The sequence below is a fragment of the Zootermopsis nevadensis genome, unplaced genomic scaffold, assembly GCF_977971745.1.
Source record: "Zootermopsis nevadensis isolate Lab colony 2312 unplaced genomic scaffold, Znev_1.0 Znev_ptg000066l, whole genome shotgun sequence".
In the NCBI taxonomy this organism is placed as follows: Eukaryota; Metazoa; Arthropoda; class Insecta; order Blattodea; family Termopsidae; genus Zootermopsis; species Zootermopsis nevadensis.
Window position 1 is genome coordinate 2,711,672 of NW_028259197.1, and position 20,899 is coordinate 2,732,570.

At 35.5% G+C, this 20,899-nt stretch overlaps 1 protein-coding gene across 21 annotated transcripts in view; it reads right to left on the reverse strand.

Moving 5' to 3' along the window:
- Positions 1 to 20,899, reverse strand: part of LOC147871101 (GATOR complex protein Iml1-like) — a 59,935-nt gene that overhangs the window by 32,835 nt on the left and 6,201 nt on the right. For 19 of the 21 annotated variants that reach the window (XM_087341247.1, XM_087341251.1, XM_087341263.1 and 16 more), the window contains 15 exons: positions 20,047 to 20,217; positions 18,368 to 18,492; positions 17,149 to 17,336; positions 16,712 to 16,908; positions 16,383 to 16,450; positions 15,097 to 15,315; positions 13,754 to 13,995; positions 12,216 to 12,440; positions 11,398 to 11,571; positions 10,794 to 10,931; positions 6,848 to 6,902; positions 3,364 to 3,583; positions 2,839 to 3,059; positions 1,468 to 1,642; positions 370 to 573 (listed from right to left, as the gene is read on the reverse strand). In XM_087341247.1, coding sequence (XP_087197373.1) covers positions 370 to 573; positions 1,468 to 1,642; positions 2,839 to 3,059; positions 3,364 to 3,583; positions 6,848 to 6,902; positions 10,794 to 10,931; positions 11,398 to 11,571; positions 12,216 to 12,440; positions 13,754 to 13,995; positions 15,097 to 15,315; positions 16,383 to 16,450; positions 16,712 to 16,908; positions 17,149 to 17,161 — 2,151 coding nt within the window. In that variant the 5' untranslated portion in view covers positions 17,162 to 17,336; positions 18,368 to 18,492; positions 20,047 to 20,217. Of the gene's footprint in view, positions 1 to 369; positions 574 to 1,467; positions 1,643 to 2,838; positions 3,060 to 3,363; positions 3,584 to 6,847; positions 6,903 to 10,793; positions 10,932 to 11,397; positions 11,572 to 12,215; positions 12,441 to 13,753; positions 13,996 to 15,096; positions 15,316 to 16,382; positions 16,451 to 16,711; positions 16,909 to 17,148; positions 17,337 to 18,367; positions 18,493 to 20,028; positions 20,218 to 20,899 lie in introns of all 21 variants that reach the window. The other 2 variants (XM_087341245.1, XM_087341248.1) reach the window with 2 other exon arrangements.

Consider the following 20,899-nt stretch of genomic DNA (forward strand, 5'->3'; position numbering starts at 1 on the left):
ACAGATTTGTAACATATGTATAAACATGGGGGGGGGGGGGGGGGGGGAACTCTTGCAAAGTGAGATTTCAGTGTCTCACAGTAACAAGTGTAAAGATGGCTGGCTTCTGGGCACTGCATATTGTGGTAGAAATTCAGTGACATTTCAGAGATGTTTGCTGACTCCATCATCAGGGACAATGCCCTGATGATGGAGTCAGCACCTCTGAAATGTCACTAAACTTCTATCAGACTATACAGCATAATGACCCAGAAGACAGCCATTTTCATTCTCTTCTCAAATAAATAAATAAAAAATTATAGAAATTACTCCATGCTTTAAGACGAAACAAATACTCATAAGAAGTATGGAAAAAGTGGTTGGTCCTACCCTTGGTTTCTTGCAGGTATTTGGACGGCGAATTCTATTCACCCAAGACTCAAGAAATCGTAAGAAGTTTTCCACCATATGACCCTGATCCTCAAGGGAAGGAAGTGTGTAAATATCACAGTGGTCAGAACCTTCTAATATCTTCTTTGTAGCCTGATGATTCAGTGGAAGAAGATAAACACGAAAGCGCCAGTACTTTTGGGCCTTTTAAATAAAGAGAATATTGTTAGTAAAATAAGACAGATTTATGAACTGTAAACTGAATAAAATTCTGTTAATTCCTTTTCAGTTTGGCATGAGTTCAAGTTCAAAGTTGAAGAAATGTGCCTACTGTGAGTAGCCTCTTTGCGCATAAAGAAATTCTACACAGGCTGAATGGAATTTCAAGTAATCTTATACTGATGGATCTTACTATACTCATCATTTCACATACTGGCTCCAGTTCCCAGGTTAACTTCACATGGAATAATGTAAAACAAGATAATTGCATTTCCTCATATCACTAACATATTACAGAATGAAAAAACTTAAATCAAAAACTCTGATGTATGATTTATGTGAGGAGTTATGAAAATGGTCTATTGTGCAAAATGTCATTGTATACATAACCTACCCACATAAAAGAATCATTTTCTCCAATAAATTTTATAGTCTGTATATAGACCTAACAGTTAAGAAAAGACAATTTCTTTATCACATTTAAGCTTAACTCAATTGTCATGCCACACCTTTAATTTTCCTTTCTGCACTACAGTACTTCATATCTTGGTTCACATGGCTGGAACGTCACACCATAGATCACATGACCTATAGCAACAGCGAAGAACAATTCTCACTAAACTATGCCAAATGTAATGCTTTCCTACGTGCTTCAGATTTTATACCTGTCTATCCCTTCTGGATGCTGGAAACTACATTTTTCAGTGTTGACTCCTTTCACACACACATCATCCACAGGAACTTTACTTTACAGTGAAAATGAAGGTAAGTAAATCATATGAGGACATGAATTGTGCAATGAAAGATTGCAATATGGTAAAATCTTGGCCCACTGTAAGTTTCAGTAACGTCATGATATAGTCAAACGTAACACCTTACCTCTGCAAGGGCAAAATCTGTATCTCCTCTTGTACAAATGTAGTGATCCAGATAGTTCCAATTAAAATTTTCTAATTTCTCTGTTGTGAAAGATACCCATGATATTTCATAGTTGTCATGATGAGGGGCATGAAACCGGTAACGATAATGTATATTAAAAGGAGGGTATGGATGTCTGAAAGCAAAGAAATGTTATGTTGATTGATCACTGGTTTATTAACAATGTTTTCCAACTGCATAAGTTATGTATTATTTATCAAATGATAGGATGAATTTCAAACTGGCAAAGATGTGGAACTGTTCATTGGGTACCAAAAAGAACTATAAAAATTCACAACCATGTTAGCCACATAATTACGAATGTCGGCGCTCTCACATTCTTCCAAGTACAAGATACAAGACATTTAGACAATTGTCACTTCCTAACACATGGTTAATATTCATAATATGAATTAATTTTTAAAATCATCGTAAGAAATGTGGATGTGTTCCTCTCTCATACACTATCACCGGTTAATCTATCAACCCCTCTCTAGGAGAGATTATCTCTTCTTCTCTCCCTGTGTATCTCAAAAGTCCTGTTCGTTAAGTCTCAAATACATTTCAAATGGTCACAGATATCACTGTAAGTACTTTTACAAAGTGCCAGCACAGCTCAGTCAGTGTGGTGACTGGCTACAGGCTGCACAACTGGGTGCAAGCAGAACAGCTCTGAAGTCAACCCACCTTCTATCTAATGGGCACCAGGGTAAAGCAGCCAAAGCATGAAGCCAAACACCTCCAACTAGTTCTGTGATCTGGAATGTGTGAAGCTTTACATCCATGTCCTCATACCAAAATGCTTACATATAGGGACAATGTGTCCTTAGTCTAGGTACCTTGTATATTTTTATAACCACTTATTTTGTTTTCCTCTACCTATTAATCAATCCAAACAGTCAATCAATGTTTCTTTCCAACTATCTATGTATCCATCCATCCATACATTTACGTAAAACAAACCCCTATAAAATAAAAATAAACTAAAACTCAGATTACCTGGCAACAAAAAGTGTACACTTCCAACACCAAATTCTTAAAAACTTATCAGGTGTTTTGGGAGCTGAAATATGCAAATTAAAGAAGATACACAGCTTCTCCATTCACATTTAAGTCATGCACTGACTCCAAAGCATGTGGCAAACCAACATACTGTATGAGATTTAAGGTTCACACAGTGACACTGTCAATGTTGTTCTGGGTTGCAGTGCCCTAAAAATGGAGAACGGATGCTTCTCCAAAATGTTGGTATCTACCTATAAGTTCACACAGTGCCATAACCCAAAAGAACAAAACTGACAATATACTGTATATTATAAAACAGAAAAATACCTGGGTCTGTATCTTCTAACAGTAATAGATGATCCACTGAGGGATATCTTGTGGAACACTCGCCCAATGCTGAGAAAATATTCTTCAGTTGGTTCAATATCACAAGGACGAGACATCACAGGTGAGCTTATAATACCAGCTGTGGCAGAGGTGGAATTACTGCCTGGTGTCTGTGCCTGTTTCTTCGGATTGTGCTCAGACAACACAATCAACTGGAACCCCTAAGAAGTAAACAATATAAAAATAAAGATATAAACAAAATAACATGTCCTACTATACAAACACTCGCAACTTATTCTTTTGCCTATATTTAACAGAAAAATAATTTATTTTGTAACTTGTGTTTTCTAACTTTAAAAAATGTTTTAAAAATATAAATGCTTTATTAAAGCAGTAAACATTCCCAAATTAAAGCATACTGAGAATTATTAAGCACCAGGTCTTCAATAATAACTTGCCATAGCTACTATTAAAATATTAATGGTATACAACATTATATTAATTCATTAGCATGTCATATCCAACCTGAGCAAGTCTCTGTGAAACCAATTCTTTAAACACTTCTGCAGTGGTTAAAGGCTTTTTGTAGATTGCCCTCTGCTGAGCAAAATCTGCATTCACATCATCAGGCAGAAGATTGTAGTCAGACACAACATAGTCATTCTGAAGGCTGCGCTTGTCGGGAAAGTAATCCGTGGTGATAGGTAGACACGCTGGAATGGTAAGGGACTTCCACAGTCCACACCTAAACAAAATAAAACACACTTCATAGATATTATTAACTTAAATTGGCCTTCAAATAAGTGCAACTGTATAATTTTCATGAAAAAGTCTTTTAAATGAATGATGAAATGTATAAATGAGGGAATAATAAGTAACAGTTATTTAGTTTGAAATTAATAACATTTTAGCTTAATGTTACAGCTACATGCTTATTAAAAACAAAGATTTCATTTAGTTAAAAACACTTCTTATACTACGTAACAATGATTCAAAGATTTTATGTGGGCAGAATACCAAATAACTTGGATATTTTGACAATGTAAAAACAATTTATAACACTTGTTTTCTCTGTTGTTATGTATTACTTAGGGCAAAGAACAAATTATGTTTCATAACACAGTATATATACCAACATTTTGAACATCCTTTCACCTTACATTACTTATTTAGAAAAATAACGAGGTTTCCTGTTTCACATATACATGTACATCCATGCATTTATCTCCCACTAAAAACTTTTGAAACAAATATCCAGTCTCCACTGATTTTAGTCATGCCAGTAGAGGTTTCTATACATTCATAATTTTTAATTCTGTATTATCAAAACTACTAGAGCAGCAACTGTGCTAAGTTCCAAGATGGGGGTAATACTTGTGTCATTCAATGCATACCCTAATATTTTGTAGAGTACTAGATCTTTGATGAATATGCAACTTTTGCTCTAGCAATTTTTTAGTAAAATACAAAACAATGTAGAAATCCCTGGGCATATGAAATTAGGCATGGCATGAGATCATAAACACACCTACAGATTCCACATGGAATATATATGTTGTCCCCAAAGCTATGAACATGACAATTATCATTCTACAATTTCAGATTAAAATACAGGTCTTTCAGGTACTCAGTTGGAACTGCAATGGTGCAAAATATTTGTACTAATGTAACAAAGTGCTGTGTAATTATTAATTTATGTTCTCTCAGTTCTGATGGCATCACCTAGCAAATGAAAGTATTTTACGGCATGTATACAATATAGTTATTTTCCTAATTTTCTTTCGGCTTACATACAGTAGTAAGATAAATCAATATCTTATCACAAGAATTAACAAGAAATTCTGAAATGCATGACACCAGAAATGCCTGCTGGTTATTCAGTAGAACAGAAGGTAAAAAGCACCCTTGAAATGCAGATGTAAGGAAGAAAATTAAATTCTGATTTATACTCTACTTCTGGAAATGTTTACATATGCATGTAAAAATGTCAACAAAAGTTAACATGTTTCTGATTCACTTTCTTATACTTAAAATGTCATCATTTTTACATTCACTAAACTTAATTTTCACTCAGAGATTCCTTAAGTAATGTGTCTACTTTATATACATATATATAGCTATTCACATGCACTCACACACACGTGCGCACACACATGCACACACCTTCTCTTACCAACACACACAGTATACTCCCAATTATTAATAAAGAAATTATTTTATTTATAAACAAGATAATTCTGGACTATTCACAATTTAAATTATTCATGCTGCTTCTCTCTCCAATTAGCACAAATAATATTGAGAAAACTGTAATGGCTCATGAACATACTCTACAGAAATCAGTTCTTCCTGTAAGATAAAAAAATGCATTGTTATATTTCAGATAACTAAACATGTAGATAAACACATACACAAACATGTATGTGCACACATGAGCGCACATGCACACACACTCTCTCTCTCTCACTTCTTCATGATCTAAAATTGTTCCTGCAGCAGACTGCATGTAGGCCAACTGCTTCAGGAAGAAATCTGAGTTGAACAACAACACAATTCATGAATTCTTCTTCCCTGTACCATTTTTTATATGCATCATGCACAAAGAATTAAAAGCATTTAAAAACAGAAGGCAAAAAATATATATATTATAGGACAGCTTATATTTCAAACCTTCTGGGTCACGAACACCTTCCCACTAAAGTGTTAATTTTATAATGCATACCAGATGTCAGGACTCCAGAAATATAAAATCTTCTTAAAACAGAATCCCAAAAGACCTGAATACTGTCTGGTTTCTGTTGAATACACTTACTTCAGATAAAATATTGTATAATATACTAATAATCCAAAATACATGAAAAAAATCCATAATGTGTGTAATGTGTATTGTGAAGTTTCCAGTTTTATTTCTTTTTTTCGTTTCTCCTTAATTTTCTTTCATTTTTACTTCTGCCATATAAATATATTTTATACACTTCTTTCCCATGTGTGACTAACAAATCCTGTATTTTACATTTGTGTTTACTCTATATTCTTGGAACAAGAAAAAATCTCTGACAAAAAGTAGGTTTCCATTTAACTCCGATCCATTTAAATTAAAACTAAATATGTACTCACCACCGGTTGACAACATAGCATGGGTAAGCATATTTCTGGAGCCTTGCCAATTGCCAGCCCAGCAATATGGATAGAACACCAACTCACTTATGCTTGTCTTTTAAAGCTGCTTATTATGATACTTAGGTGAGAGAATGAATGCTTGTTACTGAACGGATGTGACAATCCTTCTCATAATCACAGAACCAAGAGTGTTTTTAAAAAAAAAATATATATAAATAATTGGGTTTCAAAAACTTTAATCAGCACACCTCTTTATAAAAGTTTTGTTCAGCAATTACGCTGCAAATCAATACAACTGAAAGCATAGAGAAAATATGTAATGAAATATGTACTATTCTAGACCACTTGGAGTAGAGCGAGCAAAACTATATTTTATGTAATACCACACTGGATGTTAATTGCACAAGAGTTGGTGTACTCACTAAATTGAGTACTTAGCTTTATGTCCACTGGCCTGATTTCCGTTGTTGGTCTATGGTTAGCCATGGCTGCGTTGTCTGTGCCTGTGAACTTCAATGGTTTTGTAAAGTGCAACCTGTTATGCTTTATAATAAACCATTGTTTTATGAATTGTTTGATTTAATATGAATTAATCTGTTTGCCACTGATGATGACCTATCGAGGTCAAAACGCGTTTGGCACTAAGTGTTTTTTCAAGTGTAAACAGTTTTGTTTGAATGCATGATTTTATATATCAATACACTGCACGGTATGCAGGTTTCAAGATTAACAGTAACAAGCTTCATATGTGGATAGGAGTAGTTTAAAACCCAAACAACAAGCAACTTCACTGATAAAAAATTTATAAATTAATGAGAACTTTTTCATGTTTTGAATATTACTCTGGTGGATCGTGACCCACAGTTTGAAAGGTGCTGATCTACTCTACCTCCTACTACAGCAGATTTTGAAATACATTTCCAAACCTATGATAACTTTGCTGACTGATTGATTGCACACGATCACACGTCCCACAGACAGACATGAAAAGGAAAACAAAAATTACACTCATTAGCCTCAAAAGCTAGCACATAATTACAATAACATAAAATTAACATAATGTATGCCTTCTGCACATATGGATATAAATAACATAAACACAACAGGCTATGACAAGTTGATGATTATCTTCTGCTACACAACACCCAGTCAATTAAAAGTTAAGTATCACTGATATATTTCACATTCTAAATAGTCCATACTCCTCCCACAAGATCTCCATATAGATATGAAACATGCACACAAACATGTTTTGGATAAAAATTAAAAACTAACTAGCAGAGAATGCATTACTCTTTCAAACATCATATATCATATATCATCAATTAATTTCACAACTGACTGACACACTATGTATGAAATTTTTGTACTATTATAAATGAAGTCAAACACTACTGTCACTTACAGTGTAGATCCAAAACGAATAATAGAATGATTCAGAAAAGATAATAAAAACAGGTGGAACAAAGATGAATAATCTGAGGACAAAATAAAAATCTAATATAATGAGGAAGCCAAGTATTTGGAAATAAAGCAAGTAGGGTCCAGCATCATTCAAGGTAGGTAAGGTCTCTTACTGAAGAGAATGACAGTGAATTATAAGTACTTAAACACATCAATTTTAAAACCAATAGAACACTCACATGAATGTAAATAATGAAATACTTAAAACAAGTACGTTTATATCACAAGAGAGATTTTGCAGGATTAAAGACAAGTACAATTCACAGACACTGGTAAAATAATGTCCAAAAGCACATATTAAAAATTATGCAAACTAATGTTCAAACCTAGGAAGACATGGGTATAGGGTAAGACACAAGAAATTAATGTAAGGGGCAAAAGTATGATAACTTATTGAATATACATGGACGGAAATAATAGACATACAAGATAAACTCAAGTCAGATAATAAGTTCAAGAGATTACTGCATACAGGAAGAAATAAAAGAAGAATGCACATAGAATAAGAGCAGACAGCACAGAATTATAAATCTGTAGAGTGACAAGTTCCAGAAAGACCAACATGCTACAAAGATAATATTTAAGCTAGTGCAGGCATTAAGACTCCAAAGAAATTTCATTTGAGAGCATATTACTTACTACTTGAAGCACATGAACACTGCAATCTGGTGATATTTCAAGTTCTCATGGCGACAAGTATGAAGAAGACAGTCATCAGGGATGCTGCACCTTGTAGTCTGGTAGAAACTGACCAGTGTTTCAGAGGTGTTCACTGCTTCCACATCAAGGTGATAAGGATGATAACTCATCACCACAATGACAGGGGCAGTAAGCACCTCTGAAATGTCAAGTCAATTTCTCCAAGACTATAAGGTGCAGCATCCCAGAAGGCAGCCAAACTTCAAATAAACATGCAGTCAATACAATACAAAGGAACCTGCAGTAAATACGTGAACTACACTGGTAAAGGCATCACCATGAAGGAAGGACCCCTAAGAATTCTCACATAGTTGCATGATTCATAGGAGAGTCTCCACACAGGGTGTCCCACCCAATTACTTAAATGCACAGAAACTTACAGAAGTCTTCAAATAAAGTGCCCATTATTAATACACAATATCCAATTTAACCAGTGTGTGGATAAATTTTAAAACTGCATAATGAGCAGCTTAAAAATCTGTACTCCTCCCCCAATATTGTCAGGGTGATTAAGTCAAGAAGAATGAGATGGGCAGGGCATGTAGCACGCATGGATGGGACAAGAGGTGTGCACCGGGTATTGGTTGGGAAGCCTGAGGGGAAGAGACCGCTGGGGAGACCTAGACGTAGATGGGAGGATAATCTCAGGCGGGATCTATGGGAGATAGGAGTCGAAGGAGACTGGATTTTGTTTTCCCAGGTCAGGGTCCGGTGGAGGGCTTTGGTTAATTCGGTGATGAACCTTCGGGTTCCGTAAGCCATCTGGTTGGTTGGGTCTACTATTTGGGAAGCCTGAAGGGAAGAGAACTCTGAGGAGACCTAGACGTAGATGGGAGGATAATCTCAGGCGGGATCTATGGGAGATAAGAGTTGAAGGAGACTGGATTTTGTTAGCCCAGGACAGGGTCTGGTGGAGGGCTTTGGTTAATTCGGTGATGAACCTTCGGGTTCGGTAAGCCATCTGGTTGGTTAGTTAGTGGATAAATTTTACTAAACACCAAAACATCAAATCTCATAAAACTCTATTCATCTACTCTGGTGTTATTACATGTGGATGGACACACACAAAAAGAAACATTTTGAAAGTCAATCCAAGCTCATACAAGGTAAGCCACAAGAGATTTTTCTTTCTTAAAGGAGAACAGTGTTGTTAAAAAGACAGGGAAACAATTTAGCAAAGAAAGTTAAATACATTTTAGCACACCATATTAGAGAGTAAATTATGATCAATATCATGCTATCAAACATAAAGGCTACTTTAGTTTAATCTGACATCACATCACACATTATTGGGATACAACAAGAATAAATGGTATATGAATTTACCACTGTTCTTTCCAATATTTTCTTGTAACACTTGAATAAAATTAGAAATTTGAATGACATGACTTCCAACATTACAGTGGCTTTTGGACTCATTCAAAAATGCAATGTGAATACACCAGCACTGAGTTGTATATTCTCATAACATAGCAGATAAAAGCTGCATGTTCTGACAGTAGTTAAAATATGTGTATTATGAAATTTGTTAGTATAATCCAAACTATATACTCACCATGATGCAAGTTACAATGTTCCATTTGTGAAGAATGCTTATACACAAGACATGTAAGGGGGAGGGGGGAACATTATAATAAAAGTAATCACTTTTATGTACTTTAAAAATTACCTCACAAATGTACTGCAGTGTATCAGACTAAAATTTGTGAATTTCCTGCGTTTATGTGAAAGTCAATGTAGTGATGTCCAACAGAAACACATACCACAACATTAATTTAACAACACCATTACATGAATGTCCTCAAGGATTATGACACTGATAATGTACAGAAGTGCAATGGTGTACTTTAATTTTCAGCACACATATTTGATAAATGCATTTTTTGCAATTCTGAATACTACATTGGCCTTGATGTTTGTTAAATGCAAATAGAAATTTATTGTTGCAGAGCTACTCACATTACAAATATTACACTGTATAGTCATTATGTTCCTTGTATTTTTAAATACATATATGAGGAAAAGTATTTTCAAGCAAAATATGTAATGCATAATAAGACGTTACATACATAATGTACTACTTATTTATGATCTGCTATTTTTGAGGGAAGTTATGGATTCATTTGAATTTTATGTAATGTATGCTTCTGATACTATACTGGACAAACACATATACAAATTATTTGTTTAACATCCTTTAGTACAGAAACTGTTAAGTAGTTTCAGGGATAATCAAACAAGCCTCTGCTCTTTGTTCAAAGAACACATACCAAACATGACAAAATTTTTAAAAATTCCATCTTTAGAATATTATTTTAATTTTCTAGCCTCTTCTGACCATGCAAGGTTGAAAGAATACATTTCTGCTACATCAGTACCAGTTGAGCAAAATTTCACACCTCAGCATGTATTGTAATTTTAACCATGTCAGAGGTAAGAGACAGAGTTGGCATTCAGAAAATCTCCACTAGATCCATAAAATAATTTGGGAAACAGTCAATATATTATCCTTAGACCATCAGGTCCCCATGTATAATCATGTCAGTATTAAATCTAGATCACTAGATAAAAAAATTAGAAGAGTTGTTTGAATGTGCACTTGAAAAAAATGTGATGACAAATACTAATTGAAATACAGTAGTATAAATTATATGCTCTATTATTAAACTCACCTGTAGTGAGAGCAGGAGTCCATTCTTGCTCACCAGTAGCTCCCCAGAGTAAAGTCAAACTCTTATTAGTTTGAATAATATTATCACCAGATATTGATGGAACAACACCTGGACGCCCTGAGGATCGATTCTTGGAATCTGAAATACAAGTTAATAAAACATGACATTGTTGTAGTGTAATAACAAACCCTGCAAGATAATTCTTCGTTAATTAAATATAGCAAAATCTGTCTCATATGAAATCTACCAAAATTAAAAAAAGATTTCAGCTTTAGCCATTTGCTACCCTGATTTAAGATATCAACTTGGCAATGTCTGTGTATATTCCAGTATAAAGAGATCTTGGCCCAGAGACTGGCTATCCTGATTGAAGTTTTTGTAGCTTTATTCAATCTGTCAAGGCAAATGCCAAGATAATACCCCAAATTAGATCAAGGCTGCTTCCTTCCATGTCCTTTCCTATTCATTATTCACTATCATTCAACACTACATAGTCCGAGATGCTGAAAGTGTCATTAAAAATTATACACAGACAAATGTAAAGAGAATTAATTGGTATTTCTATTTAGACAGCTATAGGCCGTAGAAGGCATGTAATACTTACTGTCATGAAATGTAATCTGAGAGCCTGATCTTGGTAGTGAACCAACTGGGGTAGAGTTTTCATTGCCTGGAGATGTACTATATGTAGATCCAGCCTCATATACATGTTGGTCTGGGTTTGAAACAGCTGGAATAGCCTGGTAGTGATGCTGTTGGATAAGCACCCCAGTAGGTCCTACAATAAAATGAATACTCCATATAATGGATCTCTGACCACCCAAATACATGTGATGCAAATACTAATTAAAATATCTCTCTATACAAGAAAAACATAACCATAATATGTGAGATGTGATAATACAAAGTGTCTCCAAGTACGCAGCTCTGTCAACAACAGTACAAAATAAAGCCCATCTTTGGTCATAAATATACTTATAAACTTCTAACACACTCTCTTGTGTGTCACAAGTTACAAATATGCCATGCCAATGATGTGGATGTTTGAGGTTGTAACAGACATCTTTGAGATGAAAAAAGTTAAGTAGATCACAAATGGTCCTTGTCATAATTGAACTGACAAATAAGATCATGCATACACATAAATAACACTGCTCCTTCAATAGGTATTAAAACAAATTCTCTGCATTATCCAAATACATATTCTGGCAGTCACTTAGCAAAGCATGCATATCATAAACATATATTCAGAAAAATACTAAAAGATCCATTTCAGTACAATTCACCTTTCTACAAAGTTCCCACAACTAATGAGTTTCCCGAAGAAAATTCTATACATGTTTGATTTTGCTACCTACAGACACACACACACACACATTACTACAAAGAGAACAATCGAGAACACTGAGCAATAATTGTTACCTTTGCGAAAGATATGAGTCCAACGTCGCCTGTTGGATGTGAGCTTAATGGTGACATGAGATGGATCGAAAGGGTTGATAAGAGCCCGCCCAGGCCGCAGAATATCGGTCTGGGACTGCAACGGGTTATTTGGAGATCCAGCACTTCCAACAACTGGGCGATACAGAGGGGACATTTCTGCTTCTGGAGCTTCAGTTTGGACACCAAATGCCCTATGCTTTACAGCTAAGGAGAAAAGAGTATAAACTGATGCTGACAAAAACTACCTTTACAAGGATATCTAACCTACACATTAAGGACTTTTAGATGACATGCACTCACTTATCAAACAGAATAAGTAACTCAAAATGTAATATAAAAATTATATATAACAAGGTGTCTCTCACATAATACAAAAAACATATGAATCTATAACATTGAGAAATATAAAGACTGAAAGAACAACATATTCATTCCTTGTGCTGGAACCAACTTATCAAATACATAAGAAGATGTAATAAAGATAATGGCTGTCTTCCGGGTTGTAGCACCATGTAGCATGGTACAAGTGAACCAGACTACATGGCACACTGATAAACTCAATTATTATTATGTAATAAAGATGTAACTCCACATTGAAAATTATACCCTTAAACGTTATGAATATGACATAGCAGATCAATTTTATGAAGTTACTAATACTGGACAGTTACTTGCTCTTAACACTCTGTGCACTATCAAAGAGCCTCCTAACTCTTGGACAATGAAAGGACAACGAATTACCCCTTAAGTCTGTCTACCTTTGGAAAACCACCCACCTGTAAAAGAAACGTGTTTAAATATTTAAACATCTAAGCTCTAAATCAGAATAGGCAGACACAATTTAAGAATGTATGCAACATAATCCATTCACCAAAAATTTAAAAATCTGTTACAAACAACTTACCTTTTAGGTGTTGCAAGACCTTTGATACAACATCGATTCACATGTAATTTTAAAGCACAATATTCTACATATTCAGGATCAGTCAAAACAATCTTTAGTAATAATTTAAATAATCCCATGGGAAACAATTTGATGGTTTTTGTCTTTGTTATCAGTTCTAAAAAAGCAAAACTTTTATTCTGAATTCCATGTAAAATTTTGTTTTTAAGGAGGAAGATTTTCATGGTTAGAAGCTGACTAATTTTCTTCATTTATCAAGCTTCAAAAAAGCTAACAGAACTTACTTTTACAAAAATTCAAGTATAACAAGAAATACTGAGGATTATGCCAATACTGAAATAAATATATATATATCGATGGGATAGCACAAGATTATAATTGTTGTTAATCAAAGTGACTAAATTATCTTACTGTAATGAGAGAAAAATATAAAAAGGTATCACAAATGCTTATTATTAATCTTACTTGTAGAAAGACAACTAGGCCAATGAAAAGTAAGTCTACAATATTTTAACAATGCCTAACATTAAACTTTATTTTACAACTTTCATAAAACGGCATCTTCAGTACCAGATGGTAACCATAGTCAGAGGGATTTTATAGGAGTACTCACATCCAACTGAAACAGACTGATGTGGTGAGATGTTACTGGAATGATGCTGAGGAATAGAAATGGCTGCTGAGCGAGGTGCAGAGGTGCCAGCAGTCGAGCCATCACTTAGGGAATGGTGAATGTCTGGATCAGACATTTTCCTCTTGAGAAATTTTTGTCCACTCCCACTCTGTGAATCCAACACTGAAACACTAGTTTTCTTGTGTCGGCTACTATTCACACGCTGCAAGCTACGGGATAACCTGCAATTCAATACTTTCTTTTACCCAATAACAGAAATTAAAAGGAGTTAAGTTTTGCTCTGTCACCCTCAGTGGACTAGTGGTTAGTGTACTCACCACTGTACCCAAAGTACGCAGGTTCAAACCTGGCCGAGGATGATGAATTTTTAAGAGTGATTAAAATCCGTAGCACTACTTATTTTGGAGGGGAAAGTAAAGTGGTGGTCCCATGTTGTAGATTTATGGCATGTAAAAGAAACTTACGAGCATGAACGAGATGTTTCATAAGCAAAATTCATTGGCCATTTCTCACACGTCTCCCCTGATTCTCTACTAGATGGCTCTAGCAGACAAATCCGGAATGAGTGGAAATTGTGCAGTGTCAATAGGCTGGTCACTCACTACTCACAAACGCACACTTCAAAGACTAGGAAACCTCCTACCTGGGAGGAGACCAAGGCTCAGACTCGGGCTGCAGTGCCATTGGATGGATGGAAAAGTTTTCCTCTGGCCCATTTTTGCCTAGCAGGCTACCAAAGAATTTCCAGACTCTTTTGTAATAATAACTACAAAATGAGACCTCTGCCAAATAGAAAGGGTTTAAAACCAAATCTTTCTAAGGTTATACCATCTCTTAAAATCAGTGATTCCTTGTATAAAGAAATGTGGCAGGACTCATAATTCCTAAATTTCTTCAGAGTACAAGCATAGTTCTTTTCAAGAAACCCTGCTAGCCTAAACATTTCCTGTCTTTCATGGAACTCACCACTGGACTTTATCCTGAAAAAGACAAGTTCAGCCCACAAAATCACAAACCATTTCCCTTATGATTGATATTACTTCTTCCTACATTTGCTAAGGTCTTAAAACTAAACTACATAATAAATGTAGTCTATCTTCTGTGCACCATACATTACATTACAATCCACAATTATATTTACTCCAAATCCTTCCAATTTTCTTAATGACATTCATTTAATATTATCCCCTTTCTTCATCTCAAAAGTGGCTACTTTTAAAGAGGTTCTGCCAGCAAAAGTTGGCACAATTTCTTATTTTGACAAGTAAACTAAATTTTTACTTGATCATTAAAGATTTCTTATGATAAAAAATCTTAATTACCTCGTTGTATGGATGGGAGGCAACTGGAACACTTGAGCATCATAAGCATCATAATCAAAGAGTGAATTAGGCATACACTCATCTTCTTGGATCAATTTTGATTTTGATGCTTGCAAAGGGCAACCATTAGATGCAGGTGATGGTTTTGTTCTCTTTGGTGGCAGTTTGATTCTTGGAATAAAGGTAGAATATGCCACTTTTTTGTTTGTCGAATAGAAGCTGTAATCAGATAAAAAGTTGTTATTATTATATACTAAAAATCTGAAGTCACTACCATTTTATTTTCAAACTTCACTGTAGTGCACATTTGTATAGGACATTTACAAAGTCCATTTCACATTTCAAATCTTTATTTTCTGCTTCTGCAGTGCAGCTTGCAGTTCAAATTTAAACCAAAAATTATTTTCTGTTTCTGAATAATTCTTAAGTTATAAAGAATGTTGTTTCAACTACATACCAACAAATAAGATGGAAACCTGTCTTAAGTTTAAGTAGGAAGCATTTATGGCCCATCTGAAGGTATTAATTAACCAGATAGTCAATCAGTGAATAAGGAGAAACAGAAAAAAGCTCAACCAGATCAGCTGATAACATGGCAAGATTCAAACTGGGTTTCTCGCAAACACAAGGCTACAGAATCATCATTACACACACCTGCTCGGTCCTCCATGTTTTAAATGTTCGTATGGTACAAATTTAAATACTTCTTCTGCAAACTAATTATGATCATTATATAGGAGAGAAGGTATGATTAAACCACCTCTGAATAGGGTGCCAGTAAACAATGCAATAAATACTTAACCCTTCACCGTGGTTGGACGTCTTGTGACGCCCTGGCATTTAAATTCCCGGTCTGCTGTTAAGCCTAATTTCAAAAGCCCATAATTATGGAAACAATAACGACTGATATATGATGTTTGTAGTTGATCTGGTGTGGAAGAAATGCTCTTTCTGATCATGTATTGGCAACGTCACATTCTTCGATCTCTAAAGGCTAGTCTGTGAATAAATGCCTGACCTAAGAGGTTAAGTACAAACCAATATACAAGTTTCACTTCCCAATGCTTATAGCCAATGTAACCGACCACCAAATCACTCCATATTACGCACAGTCAAACAATTACTCACTAGTTGGTCATTCTGGTTTTTATATCTCAATATTAATCACATAATACTGTTTAGGACAGAATGGCCCTAAAGGTACATAACTTTAAGCCGATGATGCTGCTGCTTAGAACTAAAAAACTATTTACAAAGAAAAACTTGTGTTACTATTTTTCAACAACCTTAAATTGATCCAATGAGGCATACTATAGTCATCTGCTGCACTGAAGGAGGTATCTTTATTATGGAACTGTGAAACAAATAAACAAAACAGTAATTAAAACACTGTCTTCAACTGATATCTGTATATAAACAATATTCAAAGGAACAACATCTAGGACAAAACTTATAGCAGAAAGAATCTCAACAGTGTTTGAGAATATCACTGACAATATTTTAGTGAGGCTCTATAGCCTATGGTTAATTCAGAACAAGCTAAACTGGCCTGAAGTTAAAATAATTTTCTACACTGCATTAATAATATATACAATACACTTTTCAGTCAACATACTTTCAGAAGTGGGACAGCATGAAGTGGCTGCTCTCCAACACACACAAGGTCACTTCCAACACCGTTATCAATGATGCGCTGCTCTGTGACATTAGTTAACTCCCGGTCCACTTCAAATACTCCAACTCCTGGTGTTATTACTACTGACAACTGTCCAGTTCGATCAAAACTGCGATCTAAGTAGTGTTTTTCAAAAACTGTGTACATAAATAAATTTGTACATACAATTCAGATTCATTATAGAGGTAAAATAGCATGACAATGTCAGAGTTCATCAGAATCCATTTAGTTATGGTGGCTTATATGTTCTATGCACAAACTGCATAATGGGAAAGATGTGGGTGTGTGTTTGTCCATCCAGCTGTTTTTTGTTACTGAAAATATTAAAATAGTAAAAAATAGGTTTTCATAATTCAGTTAAAATAGCAAATACCAACCATTGAGAGACATGTTCAAGACTTCAAGAAAATTTCCTTGTGCCGCTGTAGAGTTGACAGCTTTTGGAATCTGAACCCCAGGTCTTTTGTGATATTCAAGCACTATCTTCTGATAATCAGTGAAAAGTCGGCGTAACTGTACCAATGTGTTTGTCCAGTCGTCATACCTCTCATTCTGAACTGCAACTCTGGAAATGTCAAGAATGTGCAATTACTTGTGTTTAGATGAAACTGAAATTAATACAGTGAAACCTCGATGCATTGTTTTCGGCGGGGGTGGGAAATAAAAACGATGAATGCGGGAAAGCATTAAACATTTAAAAAAAAACAATGTTTCTCTTTCAAAGTTACTTCTTTTTACCAAAAAAGTCTTTAATGGACAACTGGTTTGTCGAAACTTTACGTTTTAGACCAAACCGAGCACTTTCCACGTTCAAAATGTTTTCCTCGTCACGTTCAGTAATATTATGCGCATAAAAGAACGACTTCACTTTTGCCAATGCTTCGGCAAAACTCGGCACAGCTTCGGGCTCGCATTCGTCGTCTTCCTCACCACTCCCACCCCCTTCGCGGACAATAACAGCAGAATGGAAGTACTATTACTGCCGAACACAACGAAACGTAGCTGTAGAAGAGACACTGAACCGCTGGAAACGAGATGAACCAGAAGAATGAAAAGTGTCGCCCGCCTTTCCTTTGTACTTGTAATAAAAGCATTTGTGAAGAAATTCACACTGCACATGCCATCTGGCATCCCTGGAACGAAATATGAGTGCACCCTAATTTAACTCGTAAAATTTCTGACAATGAGCACCCCTCATTCCAAAAGAATCTGTGCTGGTTGGGCGACATAACAGGTTACCGCTACTGTGTATTCCAAAAACATTGTGCGTCTTTCGGAATTAAATTCTAAAAATATCGCGTAAATTTCGTTATAATTTCTCAGAAACGATCATTGCGGGCCGGAACTAAGATTTTTGAACGATCGATGCGATAAAACGATAGTTCGAGGAACGATAGAAGCGGGAAAATGTAACATTATTTTATATGGGATGTATTCGGGACCGAACAAAACAGACGATGCATCCGGGAAAACGATAGTTCCGGGAACGATGGATAGAGGTTTCACTGTATTTTATTAAATGACATGTTCTACATCATTTGGTTTAGTCCTAAGAAGGATCTATGGAATGTAAATAAACTCTACGCTCTAGCATACCTGAATACTGCACTTCCTTATCCAATTCACAAACACTCCAGGTGCCTCATTCTGTCTGGTTCTTCACATCTCCAACTCCAAAAAAGCTGCTTCCCCAGCACGAACACAACTGATCTTCTGAAACACTGATATTCAGACAAATTGGTCTGCCGTGTCTTCGTGTGACACCGTGATACCAGTTCACATGAAAGTTGCCACTCAGCACATCCACCGAAACTTGAAATGAATCTTGACGAAATTAAAAGTGAAACAGTTTCACATGTAAAAGTTGAAGGAGAAAAAAGAACAATAACTCATGAAGAGAATGTACTACTTCAACACTAATCAACTAGTTTAATACGAAACATTTAGTTGTGGAATTTGGTTTGCTTAATAATAAATTTTAATATCCCAACTAAAACACTACTAATCAACTATGTCATCTCAGCTACTGCTATGGAGATAATTAAGAACCAGAAGACATAAAGCAAACTTTACAATTGTTCTAAGCTTACTCATGAATCATATATAAAGATATTGCAGTACATAAACCAAACATGTAGTAATGAGCCCATAATTGTGTTTGGAAACTCGAAACTGTCTTTAGAATTAAATATGCAGTCATTACTGTGCAATATTTGCCTGCTTGAGTCAGAATCTCTCCGGACGCATCATTCCCAATCGTTGTAACACGTCTTTTGACACTATATAACTTCTGAGGGCACATCTGATTAACCGACTCAATGTGCCACTGTCTTCGAGAAAATATTAGTTAATCGGTCACAGGTATAAGGGCCCTGTGATCCCGTATCAATCTCTCCACATCCAAGCATGGCCACGTCAGCCCTGAAGATAGAGACAGTGTTTCTCTTAAAAATTGCAATCTACCTACAAGTCTACAGGTTGTCACAACATTGCGATATACACGTGATTCTAACTCTTGAACTAACTTACACTTTACTTACTTAATAATAAATGTTGTTATACATATGGATCACTGCAATTTCACACTTTCCACTTTGATATTTGGTTATGAAACTGTGTCTGTCAAGACAAATACAATAACCTCTTCAGAAGTTACTAAGTCAGGCTTACACATTTACCTACATGCTTTGCCTTGGATTTTTAACTTAGTTTAACAAAAATTGGAATAAAAAACCTATAATAATGTATGGAACACCAAACAGGCAGTTCACACTAAAAACTTCTCTTCCTCACAATGCAAATGCAAAATCAGCATCAGAATTTGTTTAACTTCTGCTTAAACAAAAATGCCCAATTATGTTACAGTTCTCAGAGCAAAGCAGTTCACATGCTCCTTGTGTCGTGATTAGTAAAATTGCTGTAATGTATTACATACTATATCAAAATATTACCCTTTTAGTCTACATCATATTAGTAAGTTCCAACCATAACTGTAATGCACCTTTTCAATGCAGCCTGATTAAAATTACATCCTAATTTATTTCAGCATTCAAAATCGTGCAGAGGAGGCTAGGTGCGCCCCAGAGCCGGTCTGGACGCAGAGACTAGAGGAAAAATCCTCGGTCCCCGTCGGGGATCGAACCCCGATCGCCCAGCCTGCAGCTAGTCACTGTACTGACTGAGCTATCCCAGCTCACGATACTGCAAAGTCAAGTATCTTAAAAATAGCTAATTTTGTTAAGACCACAAAGCTCAACCTCATTGACACAACGCACAATGATGGATGGCACCATGAGGAGTGTAATCAGCGATGGTGCCCGTCACACCTCCACGACGAGTCGGGGTATTATCCACTGACACACATGGCAGAGGCACCTGTTCTTTGCATTGCGGGTGACGACGCTCTACAGTCTCGACATTTCATTGCCACTTTCCCAAATTTAATCCTGAAATAATGCACATACAAATCTGCACTACAGAACACTTTGGTGAAAATTTATCATACAACTCTGGAAAAGAAAACAAATTAGGAATGTTTGAAAATGAAGTTCAGAACCCGAATAACTTGACCTAAGAGAGATAAAGTGACGACTGAGAACAGAAAACTGCGTAATAAAGATTCAGAATTATTTATTTTCAACTGGTACTGGTACTGTTGCAGTGACTGAATAGAAATCTGATTGGTTGTTGGATGTAATAAATACTGACACTTCAAGATATGGCTCACTTCAGTTCAAAAGAATTGAGTGGATCAGAAGAAATCGGTAATTTTCATTCTGTACTTTTGTGCGCAAGACAAAATTCACAGTTAGCGGATTTACTTCCACGTACAATTGAACAGCACTCCACCAGTGTTAGAGCTGGATGTCAGAGGGTTTAACCGATTTCGGCACCAACCAGATTCCTCTGATTCAGACGAGTGCGTAACATTTTTTTTCCAACAGCTATAATGAAATGTCAATCAAGCCACTGCTGAAATTATAGTGATCCAGAAATCAATCTTTTAACATTCCTTTCATACATTTACAAATGATTTCTCTTTTTATTACTATTGGGTGGAGGGAGGGGGCAAAGAGACACAATTAAACAAGGATAAGACAAGAAAAGTTATGAAAAATGTACACAAAG